The sequence below is a fragment of the Macadamia integrifolia genome, chromosome 9 (genome assembly GCF_013358625.1).
Source record: "Macadamia integrifolia cultivar HAES 741 chromosome 9, SCU_Mint_v3, whole genome shotgun sequence".
NCBI classification, from domain to species: Eukaryota; Viridiplantae; Streptophyta; class Magnoliopsida; order Proteales; family Proteaceae; genus Macadamia; species Macadamia integrifolia.
In genome coordinates this window covers 39,194,073-39,219,550 of record NC_056565.1, presented here as the reverse complement: position 1 = coordinate 39,219,550, position 25,478 = coordinate 39,194,073, and the positions used below count along the sequence as shown (strand labels likewise).

General features: G+C 39.9%; 1 protein-coding gene across 3 annotated transcripts; it reads left to right on the top strand.

The window, feature by feature from the left end:
* The first annotated feature begins 505 nt into the window (after positions 1-505).
* On the top strand, positions 506-24,302 carry LOC122089078 (proteasome subunit alpha type-4-like). Of its 3 annotated transcripts, none has more exons than XM_042658525.1 (3): positions 506-705; positions 4,437-4,475; positions 23,370-24,302. In XM_042658525.1, the coding sequence occupies exon 3, from the start codon at positions 23,384-23,386 to the stop codon at positions 24,134-24,136; it is 753 nt and encodes a 250-aa protein (XP_042514459.1). In that variant the 5' UTR covers positions 506-705; positions 4,437-4,475; positions 23,370-23,383; the 3' UTR covers positions 24,137-24,302. The 3 variants fall into 3 exon arrangements, with proteins under 3 accessions (XP_042514459.1, XP_042514458.1, XP_042514456.1); XM_042658524.1 differs by having other exon boundaries at positions 4,434-4,475; XM_042658522.1 differs by lacking the exon at positions 4,437-4,475.
* Positions 24,303-25,478: the final 1,176 nt, after the last annotated feature.

Below are 25,478 nucleotides of genomic sequence, written 5' to 3'. Positions count from 1 at the left end.
GGTCTCGAGATCCGATTGAAATTATATCATCTAATCTCGTGATCCAGTGTGTTTGTTGTTGAAAAGACTGTCATCATAAGTAGCAATAGCTCCGCTAGTGCTCTTAATGGGATTCAAAACAGAGGGAGGGTTGTGGTGAAATCATCGAAAGGGAATGTTCTTCTGCCGTAGTTGCCGTCATCAAAAGGGTCATGGTGAAATCGATTTGGGGACTACAAGGGTTTTGTACTAAACTATCAAGGGTAACTGTAAGGGTAATTTCGGTATTTTATTATTTTTAAGGGTGGAATGGTATTTAAGAAAAATAAACTGTTGATATCAGCATTCCTAGTATATTCTGTAATAGTAATTGACGATAAGAGATCTGAGTCTAATTTGGTGAAAGGAAGTGAGTGTTTCTATAATATTGGCATTCTCCAAGGTGGTGGCTCTGTAAATTAACTCTTTTTTTTTTTTTTATAAAACATTTTGGTAAGATAAAATCCTATACTCCGTTCATTTTACTCCATTCCTTCCCCTTTCACTATAAACAGTAGTGTGAGAACGGGTTTAGGAAAAAGGAAGTCCGAGAACGGAGAAGGAGAACCGAGCCCTAGCGAGTGTTCGACTGTCCAAGTGACGAGTCTTCGAAGCCACCGGCCGCCCTCGCCTCCACCCCTTTCCTTCCGAAGACTGTTCAGACTTGCAGCACCGGCGCCGGAGGAGGTAAACTTCCTCTTCCTCTGCTTCCCGTATTCGTTTTCTAAAGGTTCAGGCCTGATTTCTCCTACACAAAATTTTCGGGGTCAGGTTGAGAAGTGATTTGTTTCTAAGAATGAAATAGGTGTTATCTGTAATGCAAGGGCAGAAAACCTATTTTCCGAAGAAGTGCTCCTATTGTTGTTTTCCTCCCTGCTTCCAATACATGTTTTCACACAATTTTGGGGGAACTTGCTCCCTTCTTCCTCTCTTTATAACTATATTGTTTTGTGTAATCCAACATAATGTTGAGCATGATAATCTGGCTATACTAGATAATAAACTAAAGAAGAAATGGAAAGGAAATAAGGATTGAAAAAAAAGCTAAGATTACCAATTTTTTTTTCCTTAAAACACGTATTTAACAGAAAAAAAATTGAAAACCAGCCAGTTTATGTTTGTCGATCATTACCACTAATTGCATGATAAAAAAAAATCGTTTCCCATTCTTGATTCTACAAAGCATCCAGAAGCCATTGGAGAATTGATTATTCATGTGTGTAATGTAAAGCTCATTTGGACAAGTCAAACCAGCTCACAACTGCAGGATTTTTTTACCAAAGAACAGCCATAAACCAACCCAAAAAACATGCACAGGAAATCAGACTATAAAGAACTGTAGACAAAGCTCCAGCAAACTTAGATGATGAAATAGGTTAGTAACAATATGGAAAATATATCTGAACACCAAAGGAATCAAAAGCAAATAGATCTATGCTATCGATGTCAGTCTCAGGTCCGAAAATAGGATAACAGTCACTATAGGACAGAATTGAGGGGATTTTCAATAACTCAAAATCAGGTGGTCCAATAGGGTTGTAATTTTTGTCGAGTCTCACACTAGGAGAGGTGCATCTTCGATCCAAATTTGAGCCTAATCAGATGGTTGGTTTGTCCAGGAGAGAGAAGGATTGGAGAGCAAGAAATTCTGGAATTTATGGGCAGAACTGAGAAAGGGAATAGTTTTAAGTACCTGTAGTGCTTGGACTAATATGTAACTCCTTGGATGGTTGAGAGAAGAAGAAAAAAGAACCTCTCGGGCTTCACACTATAGAGAGTCAACTGGATCAAGCACCAATTCCATCAGCCTTGATCAAACACAAGACAACCCTTTATGGGAAGACAATAGCAGCAACCATTAAATTTTTTTATCAAATCATTCTAGCTTTAGGAGCCTCATCTTCTTTATTTATAATGATGGGGGAGGGAACTACAAAATAGAAGGTTCCTTAAAATGAAACCTTAATTTAGTCTCCTAATACAATACTTACTAAAAACTGAAATTAAAAATTAAGTGAAATTAGAAACTAGCTGAAAAAGGAAACTAACTACTTGACTCAACTAATAACTTGACTCCTAAGAAAACAAATATAACTTAAATCAAACCCAACTAAAAAGTAAACTAATGAAAAAGGAAACAAACTAGTAATCCCGTAGGGCCGTATGTAAACTTAAAGCCCTTCTTTTAGACCCATAAAAGTGGCCTATTACACTCAAAACACATAGGACCAAAAGCTCAACATGTATGAAATTGAACCCTAGGCTTATTCCTAATAAAATAAGCTTAGTTTGGTGAAGAATCTGCATCAGTGTGTTCACATATATGTGGAGTCCATTTGTTTGATCAATGCACTCTTTGCAGATCTGCTCATTCGTATTCACATATAAATGGAGTCCATTTGTTTCATCAATGCACTCTTTGCAGACTTGCTCTGATATAAAGGGTCACAACCTTGCAGGATCCCAGGAGCGGTAGGTGGACAATGGACTAGATTTAGTCCTAACATTTGTGGCCTCCCCTAGACTCAAACCCATGACTTCATGCTGCTACCATAGCTAAAAATTCCATGCCCAGTTTAATGAGATCCATTGTGCTAGTAATAATGGCAGGAGAAATTGGGAGGATCAACTGGTAGTAGTTCACATTGGAAGAATAAATAATGGGAGCTCATAGGAGGACTTGAGCATCTCAGAGAGAAGAAAATATTAAGATTCATAATAATGGTTCATACTCTTTCTCCCTTTGATCATCATCATTAAAAAAAATCTGAGATGAAAAATTATAGAGTTGAGGCATTGAACTTCCTCATCTATGAAATGTTTCTATTTGCATCAATTTTCTGCCCTCACCCACCAAAAAAAAAAAAAAGAAAAGAAAAGAAAAGAAAGGAAGGTGAAGCAATCAGCACTGCCAATACCGATATTGAAATCAAATAATATGTTGTAAGAAAACATTGGGCTTAAGAGAGGTGCTTCCGGATTGTTGCATGGCTAACATATTCCTTTAAATATTAAAGGAAAATTCTATAGGATAGTTATATGACCGGCTATGATATATGGAGTGGAATGTTGGGCAGTTAAGAAGAACTATATAGATGAGCTATGTATAGGTGAGATGAGGATGCTGAGATGGATGTGCGGCAAAACTAAAAAGGACAAAGTAAGGAGTGACAGTATTAGAGCTGATTTTGGAGTTGTCTTGATTCATGATAATCTCTGAGAAATTCGTTTGAGGTGGCATAACCATGTTCAACGGAGTCCTTGGGATGCATCGGTAAGGAGGTGTTATCTGATTCAGATTGAAGCACCTTAGAGAGCTAGGGGCAAGCCAGCCAAGCATGAAATGACCAGAGTAGTAGTAGTGATGAAGACATGCATAGTTTAGGTCTTGTCCCCAGTATGACCCCAAATAGAGTTTGTTGGAGGGCTAGGATCCATGTCGCTAATCCCATTTAGGTGGGTTCTATTGATTTTTTCCTGCTGTGCTCCTCTCCTTTTACAATTACTATCCTTATTTTGTCATTGCACAGAGTCATGTAGCCGACTCCATTTAGTTGGGATAAGGTTGAGTTTTTCTTGTTGTTGATGTTGTTGAAGAAGATATTGGTTTGGGGATGGAGAGACTTGAAGAAAAGTATGTTGAAGTTTAACCCAATCTACTAAACACTAGAGTGGATGGGATGAGTCCTATTGGATCTACTTTGGATCTTTTTATGTAGTCTTGAATCTTGATCTTTGGACATTCTTTCATGACATTTGGAGTTTTTTTTTGGGGTTTAAATTTTGGAACATATGTTTTATGGTTCTTGTATGATGTTGGATGATATATTTAGAGATTCAATGTTTCTTTTTTTATGTGTTTGAATTTGGAATAGGTTTGAATATCTTATTACATGAAATGTGTTACTGAAGTTGATATACTTCTTTGATATATGCTGCTTGGATTTTGAAATTTGGAATGGTTGTGGAGTTTGGAATGACATGTGGAGTTTGAAATGGGTGCTTGATAATACAGTTGCTTTGAGCTTTGAATACATGCATTGAGATAATAATTCCCAATTTATGGGCTTATATTGCCCTCTTTTTGGCCTCATACATGAAAAATCTAATCATTTAATGCGTTTTCTGTCTAATTTCATTACCATTTTCAAAATGTTTGACCATATTTTTTACTGTCCTTTTTAAAATTTTCAGCCATACTGTCCGTACAAAGTTTTTGTCATTTCTGTTTGAACTGACTATGGTCTTAACCCTCAAAAGGGTTTATTGTCTTCATCCCATGAATGTGAGAAGAAATCATTATGTTTTTGTTTTTTTTCACTATTCCTCCCCCCTCCATTTCTCTTTTAACAGTGTAATTGATAATCGAATTGTTTTTTGTTCTTCTTTTTGTTCCCTCCTACTCACGTTTTCAGCAGCCCTGTGTCATCTATCTGGCATCTCTAGCATCTCCAGCAGTAAGTTTTTGTCCATGCATTCTTCTTCTTCTTCTTCTTCTTCTTCTTCTTCTTCTTCTTCTTCTCACTATGTTTTTATTCATCTTCTCCTCTCCTTCTCGTTCTCATTCTTCTTCACTATGTTTATTTTTTTATTTTTTTTTTATTTTTTTTACTTCTTTCTCATTTCCTCTCTCATTTTTTTTATATTAAATCGAGCGATGTCCATGGCATCTAATCATTGTTAGGAGTTGCTTGAATGCGTTTGTGCAATATGAAGCTGAAATTTGGTAATCTGTTGCTAGTATAATGTGCAACTTTAGTCGCACTATGATGGATAACGACATTATGAAAATTGAGGAGAGAGAGATATCGCAAAGTGACTATTTTAGATATCTGGGATCAACTATAGATAAAGAAGGTGGTGACATAGGGGATGGCGTTTCACAGAGAATTAAAATGGGATGGATGAAGTGGCGAGGTGCGCCCGGAATGTTGTGTGACTGACGTATTCCTTTAAAACTTAAAGGAAAATCCCATGGGGTTGTTGTACGTCCGACTATGATGTATGGGGGTAGAATGTTGGGCAGTTGAGAAGTGTTGATAGAATGTTAAGAGGAATAATGACTGGTGTTAACATGACACTAGCCTCTTTATTTATAATAATGGAGAGTATGTTCTAGAATATTACAAGGACCTAAGTACCTGTTTGGATTCTAACAACATCCCTGAAAGCCATTATTACAATACTCCCCCTTAAAGCTCAAGTCGGTGCATACATATCACATATGCCCAACTTACAGATAATAGGATGAAACATCTTACTATAAGACCTTTCATAAATACATCAACCAGTTCACTACTGTGAGTAAAAGGGACAGTGATAAGACCCTTATCTAGCTTCTCTTTGATAAACTACTGATCGATCTCTACATGCTTGGTTCAATTATGCTGGACAGGGTGGTGATGTGAGCAATGATTTTATGGTTGATTTGCTGTCACAAAATAGCTTCATAGGATTGGTAGCAGGGACTGCCAAATCTTTAAGAAGACTATGTAGCCATAGAAACTCACAAATGTCAAGAGTTGTAGCATGAAACTCCGCTTCAGCACTTGACCGTAACCACAACTTGTTTCTTGCTTCGCTATGTAACAATGTTACCCACCAACAAAGGTGCCAACCGTGCTATAACCAGTAGTAGACTTGTGGTCATCAAGAGAACCTGCCCAATCAGCATTTATGAATGTCTCAACCCTAAGGTGATCATGACGGGAAAAAAAGATGCCACGACTTGGGGCAAATTTCATGTAACGGAGAATGTGCAACACAACTTCCATGTGTGTCGAGTAGTGATAATGTAGGAATGGATTTGGACAACCAAACCAGACCCAATACTGCAGGAACTTTTAAACCAAAGAACAACCAAGAATAGCCAAAGTAAGGCAGCAATATAACAGATCAGAATTAAGGAAGAAACAGATTTTTGTAAATCAGAATTTCGAACCCAGAAACTGGAATTTATGAGTTCAGACTATAAACCAGATGAAAGCCTAACTCAGATATAGGAATAGGGTTCTAACAGACCATAAATTAGAATTATATCCACAGAAACAGAAGAGGACAGAACTTCCAAAGACCAGAATTTTAAGAAGAAATAATTTTCTGCAACTGAATAATAACTAGGATTTAAGGGATTTAATTCCAAGCTAATGAGACCAATTAAGTGAAGAATAAACCAGCAACCAAATAACAATATTCAGAACAACTCAGATCATTATTCTGGGCAGAAATGAGAAATCGCCAGAATAGGAGAAATATTCATAACTCAAGAAAACCTGGTCTGATTGGCTTCAAAACAGGATCGATCCACCCTCTTACTTGGCCTAACACGAGATCAAAATTGGAGCACCATCAGATGGCTGAGTGCTCAGATCAATAAAGGCCAATAGGAGAAATCTGGGTTTCCTAAAACCAGAATTACAGAGAGATCAGATCACTTACCTGAGATGGCTGAAGAAGAATAGTAACAATAAGAAGAAGAATAAAGCACTTGAAAGGAACCTCTTGGGCTTCACACCGTAAAGAGTCAATTGGATCAAACACCAATTTCTTCAGCCTTGATCAAACACAAGACAAATCTCCATGACGAAGACAATAGCAGCAGCCATTAATTTGTTTTTCAAAATCATCTAGGCTTTTAGGAGCCTCCTCTTCTTTATTTATAATGTTAATGGGGGAGGGAATTACAAAATAGAAGGTTCCTCAAAAGGAAACCAAATATTCTCCTAATACAATAGTTACTAAAAACTGAAATTAGAAACTAGTTGAAAAAGGAAACTAACTACTAATGACTTGACTCAATTAATAACTTGATTCCTAAAGAAATAAATATAACTCAAATCAAGCCCAACTAAAAAGGAAACTAATGAAAATGGAAACTAACTAGTAATCCCGTATTCAATCTTAGACCCCCCCTTTTAGATCCATAAAAGTGGTTTATTACACTCAAAACACATGGGATCAAATGCCCTACATGTATGGAACCCAACCCAAAGCTTATTCCTAATAAAATAAGCCTATTTTGGTAATTAATCTGTATCAACTCTCCCCATCTTGAAAAAATTCGTCCTCGAATTTTGCAATGATAAGGAGGAAACAACATGTGCGTAGCAGCTTTAACCATTCCTAAACAAAATTCTGGTTGCTTGTAGACTTTTGGAAGTTAGTCTTCAAGGTGTGGAGCTTTCTCTTCAAAGAACCATGATGGCATAACAAACTCTATATGCTCAACCTCTGAATCAATATCAATTGTGAATGTCGTGTGCATAGAGTCGTCAATGTTGGTAACCTTCTCATCAAGGATTGGAACAAACGCTTCGTTTTCATCATGAATGTCAAAGACTTGTTGTGGAGTTCTTTCAATCACTACCTCATCTTCCACATCTTTAGTCTTGTCTATTATGCTCTCTTCAATGTAAAATCCTTCACTGGAGTCTTCTGCCATGGTTTTAGTCTTGTCTACTATGCTCTCTTCAATGTAGAACTTTTCAGTTGAATCTTCTATCTCTTGACCTTCTGTCTTTGAAGCTTCAAGAACCATCTCTTCAATGTGAACCTTGACTTCAAGTTCTTTTGGTTTGAATAGAGGTATCTTCACTTCACATAAAGGAGTTGTGGCTCTTGGGGGTATTGAAGTGTTAGGTTTAGTGGCTGGCAAATTCTTCTTGACCTCCCTAGCTTGGTAACCAAACCTTCTACTTGGCTGTGCCAGAAGTTCCTCTGCTCGAAGAGCCTTGTCAAAGCAATCTCTCACTGTATATGCATCAGCAACACCAATTTCTCTCTTAATTTCAGCTCGTAATCCCAGTCAAAACTGAGAAAGTAATTGCCTCTCATTCTTCCTAATGCTTGTGAGAGAATAAAGTGTATCAAATTTGTTCATGTATTCCGCAACATTCATATTTCCTTGACGAAGAGGGTTCAATTGGTCTTGTATGCGAGCTTTAAAATTACATGACAAGTACTTATCAGATAGTTCTTGCTTCATCTCTTCCCATGTAGTAGGTTCTCTACCACGGTCCTCCAGTTCATACTCATAGGTTCTCCACCAATCACGGGCAGTCTCAACTAGCTTGGCACGAGCTAGTTTCTTCTTCCGTTCCTCAGGAAAGTCATAATAATCAAAATAATCATCCAGAGCAGCTACCCAATCATAGAACAATTGGGGGTCATGTCTCCCATCAAACTCCTTCAGATCGAGCTTGACTTTCTGTGAATCGCCAGAGTACCTCTGATATGTGGGGCATTCAATCTCAAAATAACCTCTTACATATTCTTCAAGTGTAGGTTGTGCTACCGGAACCCTTTGTGGTGCTCTTAGATTAGGGTTTGCTCTCCTGTTAGTCAACTGAGCAACTACATTCAATGGGGCTTCCACTTCAGGTGTTGTATGTGAATCACCGGTAGGTTGTTGTGGTTGGGTCTCTACAGCCAACAACCTTGTATTCAGTTCAGTCCGCAAAGCTTGCGGTTCAACTTTTAATTCAGTTCTCCATTTTTGTAGAAACTTCATAATAGAAGCTAGGGTGGGGGTGTTCTCAGCCATGCTTTGATACCACTTAATGTAGGAATGGATTTGGACAACCAAACCAGACCCAATACTGTAGGAACTTTTAAACCAAAGAACAACCAAGAATAGCCAAAGTAAGGCAGTAATATAACAGATCAGAATTAAGGAAGAAACAGATTTTTGTAAATCAGAATTTCGAACCCAGAAACTAGAATTTATGAGTTTAGACTATAAACCAGATGAAAGCCTAACTCAGATATAGGAATAGGGTTCTAACAAACCATAAATCAGAATTATATCCACAGAAACAGAAGAGGACAGAACTTCCAAAGACCAGAATTTTAAGAAGAAATAATTTTCTGCAACTGAATAATAACTAGGATTTAAGGGATTAAATTCCCAGCTAATGAGACCAATTAAGTGAAGAATAAACCAGCAACCAAATAACAATATTCAGAACAACTCAGATCATTATTCTGGGCAGAAATAAGAAATCGCCAGAATAGGAGAAATATTCATAACTCAAGAAAACCTGGTCTGATTGGCTTCAAAACAGAATCGATCCACCCTCTTACTTGGCCTAACACGAGATCAAAATTGGAGCACCATCAGATGGCTGAGTGCTTAGATCAATAAAGGCCGATAGGAGAAATCTGGGTTTTCTAAAACCAGAATTACAGAGAGATCAGATCACTTACCTGAGATGGCTGAAGAAGAATAGTAACAATAAGAAGAAGAATAAAGCACTTGAAAGGAACCTCTTGGGCTTCACACCGCAAAGAGTCAATTGGATCAAACACCAATTCCTTCAGCCTTGATCAGACACAAGACAAATCTCCATGACGAAGACAATAGCAACAACCATTAATTTGTTTTTCAAAATCATCTAGGCTTTTAGGAGCCTCCTCTTCTTTATTTATAATGTTAATGGGGGAGGGAATTACAAAATAGAAGGTTCCTCAAAAGGAAACCAAATATTCTCCTTATACAATAGTTACTAAAAACTGAAATTAGAAACTAATTGAAATTAGAAACTAGTTGAAAAAGGAAACTAACTACTAATGACTTGACTCAATTAATAACTTGATTCCTAAAGAAATAAATATAACTCAAATCAAGCCCAACTAAAAAGGAAACTAATGAAAATGGAAACTAACTAGTAATCCCGTATTTTAGACACCCCCCTTCTAGACCCATAAAAGTAGTTTATTACACTCAAAACACATGGGATCAAAGGCCCAACATGTATGGAACCCAACCCAAAGCTTATTCCTAATAAAATAAGCCTATTTTGGTAATTAATCTGCATCAAGTGATCATGCATGTATTGATTAACCAAGCTAATGGTATACGCTATATCGGGGCGAGTATGAGAAAGATAGATCAAACACCCAACTAGTCTTTGATACCTCCCCTTGTCTATAGAATCTCCTTCCTTGTTAACCAGGTGACCATTAACATGAATAGGAGTATCTGCCAACTTGCACCCCAAAAATACCTATCTCAGAAGGAAGGTCAAGCTTCGTTGAGACAAGTAGATTCCACGAGAAATCTGGCAACTTCAATGTTAAGGAAGTACAAAGATGTCTTAGATCTAATCTCGAATTCCTCACCCAGGTATTTCTTGAGATGAGAAATCTCTGTCAAATTGTCACCAGTAACAACAACATCAACCATATAGACGATCAAGATAATAATCTTTCCATTGGATCTCTTGATGAACAGAGTGTGGTCGGATTTGATTTTAGAGTAGCCTGTAGCAATCATAGCTTCATGAAAACGTCCGAACTGAGCACAAGGGGATTGCTTCAACCCATATAAATATATAAGGCACGCTTTAGCTTGCACACCTTCCCTTGGGTTTTAGAGCAAGTGAACCAAGGAGGAATGTCTATATCTATTTCCTCAAGTTCCCCATGAAGGAAGGCATTCTTCACGTCCAGCTGTTGAAGGTCCCAATCTAAGTTAATAGTACAGGATAAGATAACATGGATTGTGTTCATCTTAGCAATTGGACCAAATGTCTCCTGGTAGTCAATCCCATAGGTTTGAGTGAAGCCCTTGGCAACAAGTTTGGCCGTGTAACAATCTACTATACTATTAGCCTTCTGTTTAAGTGTGAAGACCCACTTACAACCAACACTCTTCTTTTATGAGGGAAGACACAGTAGATCCCATGTTTCATTCTTTTTTAAAGCCTACATCTCCTCAACCAGATGCCTGCTATTGTGAGTCTGCACTCGTTTCCTGCCAGGTATGGGGAATAGACACATGATAGAGATGGCACAAAACTATACTAAGATGGAGAAAGTGAGTCATATGAAACAATTTTAGCGATAGGATGTAAAGTATAAGACCTAGTGCCTTTGCAAAATACACTAGGCAACACGAGAAGTCTCAATACTATCACCTGGAACATCAACAGAAGGGGGAAGAGAATCACCTGAGTTCGAGGGGACAAGATCAGGCTCGAGAGGAGATGATTGGCATGGTAGAGTAGGTGTTGGATGTGCAGTGGTTTGAGCTTGTTGTCTGCAACTATAAACACACATCTTTGGACAAGGCTGAGGAGGAGTAGGAGTGTCAATATCTCCCTGAGATGGAACATCAGTAGGGATAACAGATGGTGGTGTAGCAAGTTCAAGAGACGGCATATCTTCCACAATGGAAGAAGACTCCCCCCAAGAGGTGGTGCAGTGTAGCAAGACGTATATTGATGAAAGACCATCCATAGTCACAAACCAACGTCGAGTTGGAGGGTGAAAACACCGATAACCTTTTTGAGTGGGAGAATACCCTAGAAAATGCACTGGATACCATGCGGATCAAACTTCTCGCATGGATGATGATCACGAGTATAATAGGCACAACCAAATACCTTAAGAGGAACACGAAAAGCGGCAGAGCCCTGGAGAAAATCCAGAGGAGAGTGGAAGGCGAGAATCTAAGAAAGCATTCAGTTGATCAGAAAAGCGGTAGTGAGAACTGCGTCACTTCTGTATTGGGGAGGAGCATGCATCTCAAACATAAGAGAGCGTGTTACCTCAAAAATATGGCAATTCTTTTGTTCAACAACACCATTCTGAGCTGGAGTATTGACATAGCTGGTTTAATGGACCATCTCATTAGCATAAAGATAAGCTTGAAAAGACCCTTTGAAATATTCACGGCTATTGTCACTTCGAAAAATCTTAATAGTAGCACCAAAATAAGTCTGAGTCATACAGTGAAATTGCTGAAAGCAATGAAAAGGTCTCACGCTTGGTTCACATCATATAAACCCAAGTGATTCGAGAATGACAATCAATAAAAGAGACAAACCACCTATAACTATTGACAGACACATAACTGGATGGACCCCAAATATCAAATTGCATCAATGAGAAGTGAGTGACACTTTTATTACCAAAAACAGAGTAAGTGATTGGAGTTTTTTTGGCCAATACACTTGCCTCACAGAAAAAACTGACTCGAATTACAATGCTTAAAAGAAGGAAAAATCCTAGCTAAAGTTCCCAAAGGAGGATGTCCCAACGGACGTGACATTGTAGTAACTCATAGATGGGAGGTGACATAGAAGATGTTTGAAGAGCCTAACCAGAGACGAACAATGAGTCATCATCAAGCAGATATAGACCACCACCTACCCTACTAGAGCCAATCATTGCCCCTATCATCAGATCTTAAAAAATATAATGAGATGGGAAAAATGTGACTTTGCAATTAAGATTGGAAGTAAGACTATTAATGAATAATAAGTTAGTAGGAAAAGATGGAACATGCAGAACAATTGAAAAGGATAAAGTAGGATTACAACTAACAAAGCCTTTTCCCAAGATAATGGAATGAATCCCTTTAGCCAATCTTACCTTACCATTACCAGAGCAGGTAGTATACTAAGAGAAAAGAGCCAAAGAACCTGTCATATGATGATGCCCCAGAGTTAATAATCTACGTGGTAGACTGGACATATGTACTATGGCCACAAAAATAGGTACTCGAATCGGAAAGAGTGGAATGAGCAGAACTTACAGTTGCATCAAGGGTCTCCATATGTGTGAGAAGGCGCCGAGAAGAAATTAAGCTCATCAGATGATAGAGAGGCTGTTGAGATGTTAAGTGCAAAGTCAGAGTCTGCGACTTCAGTATGATTGGTCTGACCGGAGTTACCACAACCTTTGCCAGATGTATCAGCAGGACAAGCATGAAGCTTCCAATAGTGCTCATTGGTATGACACTGCTTACCACAGTAGTCGCACTTCACTAGAACTTTAGTAGAGGAGCCACCAGATTGTGTAGTTGCGCTATAGGACTGAGTACCAAAAGCAAGTGCGGATCTCTCGGTGGGAGTGACAATAGGCTGTGGGAGCATAGTGGTACGACGACTGTCCTCAAGTTGGATCATAGCATAGGCTTGCTCCAAGGTAGGAAACGAAGACCGCTTGGAACCTGAGCCTGCAACTGGTTATATTCCACATTCAGCCCTGCCAGGAAGTTATAGAATCTGATCTTGTCCTCTCGTTTCTGAAATCCGGTGACGTCAATAAGAGTGATGGGAACATGAACATAATCCTCATAGAAGTCCAACTCATGCCACTATGGTTGCAACTCATAGTAGTATTGCAAAAGAAGTTACCCTCTTTGCTTCAGGTCACGAACCTTCTGGCGCAGGTAAAGAACCTGAGCATCATTCCCTGCCTGGGAGTAATTCTCCTGTACAAACTTCCATATCTTCGTAGTGGAGTCAAGGAGATATAGCCATGAGCAACCTATGGCTGCATAGAGTTGACAAGGAAAGCCATAACAAGAGAATTTGCACACTCCCATTTATCAATATCAGTATTTGTGGTAGGCCGCTTTGTGGTTCCAGTAAGGTACCCATAATAATCACGGGATTTGATGGAGATACAACATGAGCGTGACCACATAAGGTAGTTGGTTCCATAAAGCTTGATAGCACAAGGAGGAAAAGTGGGAAGGGTGCTGGAGTTGTCACCACCGGTGGACGCGGTTGAGCTCGCAGATCCAATGATGCAGATTCTTCACCAAACTAGGCTTGTTTTATTAGGAATAAGCTTAGGGTTGGGTTGTATACGTGTTGGGCCTTCAGTCCATGTGGTTTGGAGTATATTGGGCTACTTTTATGGGTCTAAACTAGGGGTTCTAAGGTTGCATACGGGATTCAATGATTTGTTTCCTTTTTCTTTAGTTTCCTTTTTAGATGGGGTTATTTAGTTTCTAATTTTCAGTCTTAAATTAGTTTCTAATTTTCAGTCACAAGACTTTCTATTTTGTAAGTTTCTATTTTCAGATTTAGTAACTAGTTGAGTTTCTAATTTTTAGTTTCTTATTTCAGTTTTTGGAAACTAAAGTTAGTTTCTATTTTATGTAACCCCTATCACTATTATAAATAAAGCTATGGCTCCTTTAATGAGCCACGATTTTTACAAACTACATGGCTGCTGCTGCTGTTTTCTCTGCGAGAGAACTTCCTTGTGTTTGATCAAGGTATTGGGTTGGTGTTCGATCCGACGACTCTTTGCGGCGAGAAGTCCAAGAGGTTCATCTTCAAGTGTTCCTTTTCTCTTTCAAAGTCTTCTTTTCAAAGGTTTGTTACTGTTCAAACAAATCAGGTAACAGATCTGATCTTCTTTAAATTTCTGGTTTCGAATTTCCCAGATTTCTCCTACCCGATTCTTCACTGTTCAGACCAACCAGCCACCTGATGGCTCCCTTATTCTGGTCGAGTGTTAGGCCTATTGAGAGGGTGGTTCGATCCTAATTTGGGGTCAATCAGACCTGGAATTTTATTGTTTTATAATTTTCTCTATTCTGGCCGATTCTGGTTTCTGCCCAGAATTTTGAATCGCTTTGTTCTGGATGTTGCTGATTGGTTGCTGGTCATAAGCTTCATTGTTTAGTCTTATTGATTGGCGATTTAAGTCCTTAATTCCTTGGCTGATTATTCAGTTACAGAATTTCTGAAACTGTTGAGATAGATAATTTTCTGATATTTTATTGGGCTGGTTCTGGTTGTTCTTCTGATTAAAAGTTCCTGCAGTTTGGGGCTGGTTTGACTTGTCAAATCCATCCCTACATTAAGTGGTATCAGAGCATGGCTGAGAACAACACCCTCACCTTAGCTTCTATTATGGAGTTGATACAGAATATGAGAGTTGAACTAAAGGCTGAATTGAAGGCTGAATTGGATGCCAGGTTGTTGAATGAAGAGAACCCACCCCAACAGCCTACTGGCAGTTCACGTACCACACCCGAAGTGGACACTCCAATGAATGTGGTTACTCAGTTGACTAACAGGAGAGCAAACCCTAATCTGAGAGCACCACAGAGGGTTCCGGTAGCACAACCTACTTTTGAAGAGCATGTAAGAGGATATTTTGAGACTGAGCGTCCCGTGCAACAAAGGTATTCTGGAGATTCACAGAAGGTCAAGCTCGATCTGAAGGAGTTTGATGGGAGATATGACCCCCAATTGTTCTATGATTGGGTAGTGGCACTAGACGACTATTTTGACTATTATGAGTTACCTGAAGAACGGAAGATGAAACTAGCTCGTGCTAAGCTAGTTGGGGCTGCTCGTGAGTGGTGGAGGACCTATGAGCTAGAATTGGAAGACCGTGGTAGAGAACCTACTAGTTGGGAAGAGATGAAGCTTGAGTTATCAGATAAATACTTGCCACGCAACTTCAGAGCTCGCATACAAGACCAGCTGAACTCTCTTCGTCAAGGGTCTATGACTGTTGCCGAGTACATGAACAAGTTTGACGCAATTTATTCTCGTACAGGCATAAGGGAGAATGAAAGGCAACTATTATCTCGGTTTCGACTGGGATTGCGAGTTGAAATCAACAGGGGTATCGGAGTTGTTGAAGTGCACTCAGTGAGGGATTGTTTTGACAAGGCCCTACGAGCAGAGGAGCTTCTAGCACAGCCAGTTAGAAGGTTTGGTTTCCAAGCTGGGGAGGTAAAGAAGAATTTTCCAGCCACTAAACCTAGTAGCTCAACACCTCCAAAATCCACTTTTCCTCCACGAGCTGATCATAAAGGAAAGGCACCCATGACAGGTAGTAATAAGGTACAGTGTTTCCATTGTCGAGAGTTAGGACATTTTGCTAAGTCTTGTCCACATAAGCAGAGGGTTAATGCAGTAGCTGAGGTTGAAGACTCCAATGAGGAGGATGAGTCAGCTCTTTATCCCTACCCCTTAGATGATGATGATGATGGTGGATATGACTATGATATGGAAAACACTAATGAGGATGATACCCAGGGAATAAATATTGTTACTCGCATATTGGTGGCTGAAACCAAAGGAGAGGATTGGCGACGTAACTGCATATTCTACAGCCGTATGAAGTCAGGGAGCATACTTGTCAGATTATCATTGATAGTGGCAGTTGTGTCAACGTTGTTTCTGAAGCCTTTGTGAAGAAAGCAACCTTGAAAGCTGACCCACATCCTCAGCCTTATAAGGTATCCTTGCTGAATGGTAATACCTTAGAGGTGAATAAGAGGTGCTCAGTTCCTTTAAAACTTTACCGATATGAAGAGAAAGTTTGGTGTGATGTGATCCCAATGAAACTCACAGATGTATTGCTTGGTCGTCCCTGGATGTATGACAATGATGCCATGGTTGGAGGGAAGAAGAATCTGTGTACTTTCATGTGGAAGGGAGTTCCTACAACTTTCTATCCGGTAAATGTGCCGGCTGAAATACGACGGAAGAGATCATTAAGGTCAAATCAGAAGGGCATTGACAATGAGAAGAAGGTATTAGCTCTGCCCACAAAGGAGTTGCTAACTATTTCCCATAAACAGTTCTTACGCACAAGTCATGAGACTGGAATGGTTATGGCACTTGTTACTAGGGAAGTCACCCCCCAACCTGAGGTAACGTATAGTGCACCTATCAGAGAGCTCCTGTCTGATTTTTCTGACTTAGTCCCTGATGATCTCCCAGATGAGTTGCCTCCCATGAGAGACATACAGCATGCCATTGACTTGGTACCTGGTTCGGTTTTACCCAACCTTCCTACTTACAGACTTAGTCCTACTGAGCACGCCGAGCTGAAACGGCAAGTGGATGGGTTACTACAGAAGGGCTTCATTGAGGAGAGCTTAAGTCCTTGTGCAGTACCAGCTTTACTCACACCAAAGAAGGATGGTTCTTGGCGTATGTGTGTGGACAGCCGTGCTATCAACAAGATAACAGTCAAGTATAGGTTTCCTATACCACGACTAGATGATATGTTGGATATGCTGTCCGGGGCAAAGGTCTTTTCCAAGATCTGAGGAGTGGCTATCATCAGATTCGCATCCGTTCTGGGGATGAGTGGAAGACCACCTTTAAGACCAAGGATGGCTTATATGAGTGGAAAGTCATGCCGTTCGGTCTGACAAATGCACCTAGTACTTTTATGAGGGTGATGACACAGGTCCTTCGTCCCTTCATTGGTCGCTTTTTGGTTGTTTATTTTGATGACATTCTGGTATACAGTAAGAACCAAGAAGAGCATAAGGATCACTTGAGGCAAGTCTTGAGAGTACTCCGTGCTGAGAAGTTATACAGTAATCTCAAGAAGTGTTCCTTCATGCTGCCCAAGGTTGTATTCCTTGGATTTATAGTGTCATCAAAGGGGGTTGAAGCTGATCCAGAGAAGATCAAGAGCATCACTGATTGGCCCACACCTAAGACTCTAACAGAAGTCCGTAGCTTCCATGGGTTGGCTTCCTTCTATAGGAGATTTATCCGGAACTTCAGTGCAGTAATGGCACCCATCACTGAATGTATGAAGTCGAGTAAAGGGAAGTTTGAATGGACAGTTGCAGCGACCAAAGCCTTCGCTCTTGTGAAGAGGAAGATGACCGAGGCACCCATCCTACGCCTACCAGATTTTGACAAAGTATTTGAGGTAGCTACAGATGCTTCACATGTTGGGCTAGGAGGAGTGATAATGCAAGGAGGACACCCCATCGCTTTTTATAGCGAAAAATTGAATGAGGCCAAGAAGCGCTATTCGACTTATGATCTGGAGTTGTATGCAGTCGTCCAAGTGCTACGCCATTGGAGGCACTACCTCATTGGTAAGGAGTTCATTTTGTACACTGATCATGAGGCCTTGAAGCACCTTCACTCACAGAAATCGATTAGCCATAGACATGCCAAATGGGTAGCCTACTTGCAGGAGTTTGTATTTGCTATAAAGTACAAGGCGGGAAAAGAGAATACAGTGGCTGATGCACTTAGCCGAAAAGTGCTCACACTTAACACATTTTCAGCACATGTTATTAACATAGATCAGATACGAGGTGAGTATACATCTGATTCTGATTTCAGCACTGTCTTTATGGAGTTACAACAAGGTGGGCAGCACTTAAAGTACTCTATTCATGACGGGTACTTGTTCTTTGGCACGCGGCTTTGTATCCCAAACTCTTCCCTACGTCATCACATCATACGAGAGTTACATGGAGGAGGATTAGGGGGACATTTTGGGAAAGATAAGACTCTTGCACAGGTGACTGATCGATATTATTGGCCATGCATTGCAAAGGATGTCGATCATGTAATCAAGAGATGCCGTGTATGTCAGTTGGCAAAAGGGGGAAAACAGAACACAGGTTTATACTCTCCACTACCTGTTCCTCATGCACCGTGGCTTGATGTTAGCATGGATTTTGTTCTTGGACTACCCCCTACTAGAGAACGATATGATTCCATTATGGTGGTTGTGGATCGTTTCTCTAAGATGGCTCATTTTATACCTTGTCGTAAGACTTTTGATGCTTATCAGGTTGCAAAGCTCTTCTTCAAGGAAGTAGTACGACTACATGGGCTGCCAACTAGTATTGTGTCTGACCGTGATGTTAAGTTCATGAGTTATTTTTGGAAGACATTGTGGTTGAAGACAAATACAAAGCTGAACTTTTCAACTGCATTTCATCCACAGACAGACGGACAGACAGAGGTGGTGAACCGTAGCTTGGGAAACTTGTTGAGGTGTTTGGTTCGAGACTATGAGAAGACATGGCCTTCTATTCTTGACATTGCAGAATTTGCCTACAACAGCTCAGTGAATAGGACAACAGGTCGTACTCCTTTTGAGATCTTGCTTGGAGTCCAACCTAAGCGGCCTATTGACCTTATGTCACTCCCACCCCAGGCTCGAGTTAGTATTGAAGCTGATGAGTTCTTACGTCATATCACTGAGGTGCATGCCAACGTCCGACGACGTATTGCCTTGAACAATGAGGTGTATAAGGCTTCTGCTGATCGTCATCGGCGTTATGTGGAGTTCAAACCCGGGGACAAGGTGATGATTCGAGTAAATCCTGAACGGTTTCAGACAGATGTCAATACCAAGCTACATCCACGAAAGATGGGTCCCTACAAGGTGCTAAAACGTATAGGACCTAATGCTTATGTGCTTGAGTTGCCTGATGACATGACCATAAGAAACGTGTTTAATGTGGCTCATCTTCACCTTTATGTTGGGCATCATTCAGATGATGGAGACTCGGAGCAAATGCTGAGGTTGCCTCAACTGAAGCCACCCACTTCTGAAGTTATTGAAGACGTCTTGGATGATAATTACAAGACCTCTCGCCGTGGCACCGGTTATCACACTTTTCTTGTCAAGTGGAAAGGCCGTCCCCGTAGTGACTGTACTTGGATTCATGCTGATGATTTCAAGAGACTTGATCCCGACTTGTATGAGCGTTACATGTCCTTTATCCATTCGTCGGAGTCGAATGTTTCCAAGCCGGGGAGAGTTGATGCAGATTCTTCACCAAACTAGGCTTGTTTTATTAGGAATAAGCTTAGGGTTGGGTTGTATACGTGTTGGGCCTTCAGTCCATGTGGTTTGGAGTATATTGGGCTACTTTTATGGGTCTAAACTAGGGGTTCTAAGGTTGCATACGGGATTCAATGATTTGTTTCCTTTTTCTTTAGTTTCCTTTTTAGATGGGGTTATTTAGTTTCTAATTTTCAGTCTTAAATTAGTTTCTAATTTTCAGTCACAAGACTTTCTAATTTGTAAGTTTCTATTTTCAGATTTAGTAACTAGTTGAGTTTCTAATTTTTAGTTTCCTATTTCAGTTTTTGGAAACTAAAGTTAGTTTCTATTTTATGTAACCCCTATCACTATTATAAATAAAGCTATGGCTCCTTTAATGAGCCACGATTTTTACAAACTACATGGCTGCTGCTGCTGTTTTCTCTGCGAGAGAACTTCCTTGTGTTTGATCAAGGTATTGGGTTGGTGTTCGATCCGACAACTCTTTGCGGCGAGAAGTCCAAGAGGTTCATCTTCAAGTGTTCCTTTTCTCTTTCAAAGTCTTCTTTTCAAAGGTTTGTTACTGTTCAAACAAATCAGGTAACAGATCTGATCTTCTTTAAATTTCTGGTTTCGAATTTCCCAGATTTCTCCTACCCGATCCTTCACTGATCAGACCAACCAGCCACCTGATGGCTCCCTTATTCTGGTCGAGTGTTAGGCCTATTGAGAGGGTGGTTCGATCCTAATTTGGGGTCAATCAGACCTGGAATTTTATTGTTATAAAAATTTTCTCTATTCTGGCCGATTCTGGTTTCTGCCCAGAATTTTGAATCGCTTTGTTCTGGATGTTGCTGATTGGTTGCTGGTCATAAGCTTCATTGTTTAGTCTTATTGATTGGCGATTTAAGTCCTTAATTCCTTGGCTGATTATTCAGTTACAGAATTTCTGAAACTGTTGAGATAGATAATTTTCTGATATTTTATTGGGCTGGTTCTGGTTGTTCTTCTGATTAAAAGTTCCTGCAGTTTGGGGCTGGTTTGACTTGTCAAATCCATCCCTACATTATCCAAACATGGTTAACGGTCACAAAGCTGCAAAGATCGCTGAAATAGACTAATACAACCACTCCAAGCAGAAAAAGCACCAAAAAGGAGGGAAAAACCTTGAAAAAATTGATTTTCTCTAGATTGGGAGCCAAAAATGGAAAAGTGGCTAGTACATGCCACATAGCAGGTGAACAACACTAGAAGAAGATGTCATTATCATAGATCAATGCAAAAAGTAGGGAAAACAAAACCCTGAGACAAAAATTGATTAGGGTGAAAAGCCTAAATCGAAAAGGTGAGAAAAGGGGTTGGATCTCTCAAATCATAAGGAAAAGGAGATCTGAGAGCCTAGACAAGGAGAAGAGATGTAGTAGAGAGGCCCTCGGTAGTTTAGAGAAGCACCACGAGAGAGGGGTTTGGATCTCCCCTTTGATACCATGTTGATAGAATGTTGAGAGGAATAGTGACTTGTGTCTAACATGAAACTAGCCCTCTTTATTTAAAATAATGGAGAGGAAGTTCTAAAATATCACAAGGACCATTAAACCCCGAAAGAACCTAAGGACTTGTTTGTATTCTAACATCCCTAAATCCCATTATTACAATAAGAAGGGTCATATTTTTTATAAGCTATATGTAGCAAAGATTAGGATGTTAAGATGGATGTGCTGCAAAACTAGGAAGGATAAAGTAGGGAATAAACATATTAGAGATCATTTGGGAGTGTTGCTCCGATCCATAATTAGCTCCAAGAAAGTCGTTTGAGGTGGTATGGCCATGTTCACCGGAGGCCTGAGGATGCACTAGTAATGAAGAGTGATCTGATTCAGATTGAAGGAGTTAAAAGAGCTAGGGGCAAGCCTAAAATGACCATAGGGGAGAAGTAGTGAGGAAAGACATGCATAGTTTAGGCTTTGTCCCAAGTGTAACCTCAAATAGAGCCGATTGGAGGGCAAGGATCCATGTAACTGATCCCATTTAGCTGAGATTTTTCTGATGTGCTGGTGTTGTGTTATTTCCCTTTTTCTTTTGCTTAAATCCATATGGTCAACCCCATTAAGTTGGGATGAGTTTGTTGTTGTTGTTGTTTGTGCTAGCCAATTCCTTGGAGATGCAATTTAGCACTGGACAGCATTTAGGCATAAATCTATTGAACGTAGTGCAGGGTGCTCTTTAACTGTTTTAGCACCCCCCAAAAAGTTGTCTTTCTACACAACTTGTGTAACCTTAACAGTATGAGCTGTTTAGTTTAAATCTTAATTGCTGGCTTGTTGTGTATTGTTTGTAGTTACTACCAAGGATAAGAATTTTGATCTTGAGGCAGGTTTCAACCCAGCTCGAAACCGAGATATGGGTGTTCGAAACCAGGTACTTTTGGGGGTAAAATTCAACATGTCATGGGTTGGTCGAAACTGTCTAAACTATTCGAAACCAGTACATTTTCAATTTGACCCTGCTCAAAACTGGGAAATTTCTGTCGAAACTTGACCGAGATTTAGAACTATGATTATTACTGTTGATAAACTAGGTTCTGCTGCTGGTTTTTCTCAGATTTTCAAGTTGTTTATTGGTGTTCTTAGTGCTTCACTTATTGTTGAGTTTTTGCTTTTCTTGTTGGCGAATAGCTATTGCTTATAATATTATTTATGACTAAGATATATTGGATATCAGTCATTTTTTGCTTTATATTTATAATTTTGTTTCTTAAATCTTAATCATATGCTATTATGCTCTTATTAGAGTTATAGCATTGCTAATATGCTATTTGGATATTTGTATTCTTGATGTAAAATATAAGTAGAAAGTGTAGATTGTTGCATTAGATCTTTGCTAAGATGCTATTTGACTATATGTTATACTAGTCTATTAGATATAATAAGGGCGTACCCGGTGCACGAGGCTCCCGCATGTGTGAGGTCCAGGGGGTGGGGGTGGGAGAATTGCACAGCCTTACCCCGAGAATGTCGAGAGGCTGTTTCGACTGCTTGACCACCAGGTCGCAACATTCGTACCTTTACCGTTGGACCAAACACGCCCCTATTAGATATAATGGATACATAAAAAAAGAATACTAGGACACATAGGTCCCTTTGGCGCCACCTAGCGGCCGTCTTATTGCCTAAGCACTTAGGAATCCCCTCTAATGCCTTGGGTTGCCTAGCGCTTTGACAACTATGTATGGGAGTATTCTTCATATTGTACATGTGCTGCCAAGCCTGCCATGATTCATGGATTAGAGTTTTCAATTTGTATGTTAAGTAGTCCATAAGGATACTTGGATGTTATGGTATGACCATAAATCAAGTTTGTGACATAAAAACATTTTGTTTTGGCATGTGGCAATATGGGCCAAGTGGGAGAATGTTGGCTGATGTGGGCCAAATTTCCACATCAGAGCCCACATCAGCACAACTCCTTATCAGTTGCTATGGTTCAATAACAGACTATGGTAGGCAGAAGCACCTCCATTTCCATTATGGAAGGAAGGGGGTGTTTTAGGGGTTGTTTTATAAACATCAACGGTCTTGGTTTCAGGGTTAATAGCAAGAGAGCTCCATTTATCTCTGTGCCTGAGAATTCGGCAGAAACCACAAAACCTGTGTTTTTCTCGAGTTATTTCATCAGAGAACATAGAGAGTAAGAGATTTTGAGTGTTTGCATAATGCAGGGAACTTCGAAGTGAAGTGGCAATACACCTTTCTTTATTGGGGGTGGGGGGGAAGGTAACTTTGTGTATTTTCAAGTGGTAACATGGCAGGAATGATGTTGCAAAAGGATATTTCCATCTCCAGTTTCTTTCATGTGTTTCTAGGATATGCTTTAGCATAATACCCTCACACTATGGTGCTGGATGTGGTTTGGTGTTGTTATTATAGTGAATCCTTTGATGGGCTTTGAACTGTAGTCATTCTGCTTTTGTGTTTTGGTGTCCATTCATTTCTTTTTGACTCTTTCAGGTCTGGGGTTCTAATACATGGTATTTTTGTGTCTTTTAGAGTGATTCCAGAAAATGTCTCGGAGGTATGATAGCCGTACGACGATCTTCTCCCCGGAAGGTCGCCTCTACCAGGTGGAGTATGCGATAGAAGCTATTGGAAATGCAGGAACTGCTATTGGGATATTATCAAAAGATGGAGTTGCCCTCGTTGGAGAAAAGAGGGTGACATCTAAACTGCTCCAAACATCCAAGTCCACTGAGAAGATGTACAAGATCGATGATCATGTTGCCTGTGCTGTGGCTGGTATAATGTCTGATGCCAACATCTTAATTAACACTGCCAGAGTCCAAGCCCAGCGCTACACTTATGCTTACCAGGAACCAATGCCAGTCGAACAGCTGGTTCAATCTCTATGTGATACTAAGCAAGGCTATACACAGTTTGGTGGGCTCCGTCCATTTGGTGTCTCATTTCTGTTTGCAGGCTGGGATAAGAACTTTGGCTTCCAGCTCTATATGAGTGACCCTAGTGGCAATTATGCTGGTTGGAAGGCAGCTGCAATTGGGGCGAACAATCAGGCAGCCCAGTCAATGCTTAAGCAGGATTATAAGGAAGACATCACCAGGGAAGAAGCTGTTCAGCTTGCATTGAAGGTGCTTAGTAAGACCATGGACAGCACAAGCCTTACATCAGATAAGCTTGAACTAGCTGAGGTCTTTCTCTCCCCCTCTGGGAAGGTGAAGTACGAGGTTTGCTCACCAGAGTCCCTCGGTAAGTTGTTGGTGAAGTATGGAGTGACCCAACCTGTTACTGAAGCTTCTTGAGTTTATTCCCCTCTGTTACTGTATTTTGATATGACTTGGCTCAGGACATATGTTGGGTTTATCTTCATGTGTTAATTCGTGCCTCATTGGGATTGAAAATCTGGAACCAAATGTTTGATGGTCCACGTTATAGGTGGAACTTTGAGCAAAGTAGTTATTTTTCTTATTTTAGTTTGTCTTGCAGCTTCTTGTGCTTGTTCCAGTTTGTGCATCTGTTAAAATCCTTAAACTTTAATTCCACTTGCGCAGTGATTTTTTTTTTATGTGAGAAATGGTATATGTACTGGAACAGGTATCTGTTCAAAATACATGTGGGCTTTATTGGAAATGGTTTTGTGACATGGAAAGTTGCCTTCACATTGCTGCTTCTTTTTCGGTGGAAGGAAATTGTCCTGTTGGTTTGAATTACTAAGGCATTTTTTATCAATAGTTTCTTATTAACTTGAGTGCTCCATAATTTGACTTTTTTTACAGTGTACTCTGTACAGTATGCATAATTTATGCTTGATACCTGTTCCAGTACATATGAAATAGAGAAAATAGTGTTCATTCCGAAGGGGGAAGGAGGATTGAGTTTGGGTAATTTGAGGTAAAGGAACACTGCTCTTCTCTCTAAATGGTTCTGGACGTTTCTGAAGAACCTCATAAGCTTTGGCTTGCTGTGATTGAGGCCAATGCAGTGCTATATGATAAGTTCCCTCTGCATATGGGTTTAAAATTAGTAGATTTCATCACCCAATACCCCCAGAGTTGCAGTCTGTTAAGGCTAAAGAAAGGGGAATAACTTCTGTTTATAATGAGAAAAGGTTAAAGCTAAATTTTAGTTGGGGTTTTAGAGTAGTAAATAAAAGTATAGGCTAGACTTGATGGAAAAAAGGGCTTTGTGATGGGAGAAGATGAATTTGCAGGGTTGTTATGGGTTTTGTGATAGGTAGATGGTAAATAGAAAGTATGTGACCATCACAAGCTTTACCTTCTCTAATGTTGACCATCTGATTGCCTCTAGAGCTCCTCCTTTACCCAGATTTCAGACATCTATTTGAGGAAGCTATGTGAATGCAAAAGAGAATGAAATGAATTCCAGCAAAAGCATAATATGCGTGCAAAACAGAGATTAATATCATATGTTTTGGAATTACCCAATGGAATCAAGTAACATACTGGGGAGAACTCACGACTTGAAAAATTCTTGTAAATTCTTGTAACAGAGTAGTTTCCTGTGCATTCTGTTCTGAACATCTAAACACCTTTAATGGTTCTAACTCTATCTGAAGTGGTGGCCTCTATTTGTGGTAGTGATGGCCTTGTGTACTTATTCATTCTCCAGTGTTAGAGGAATAGC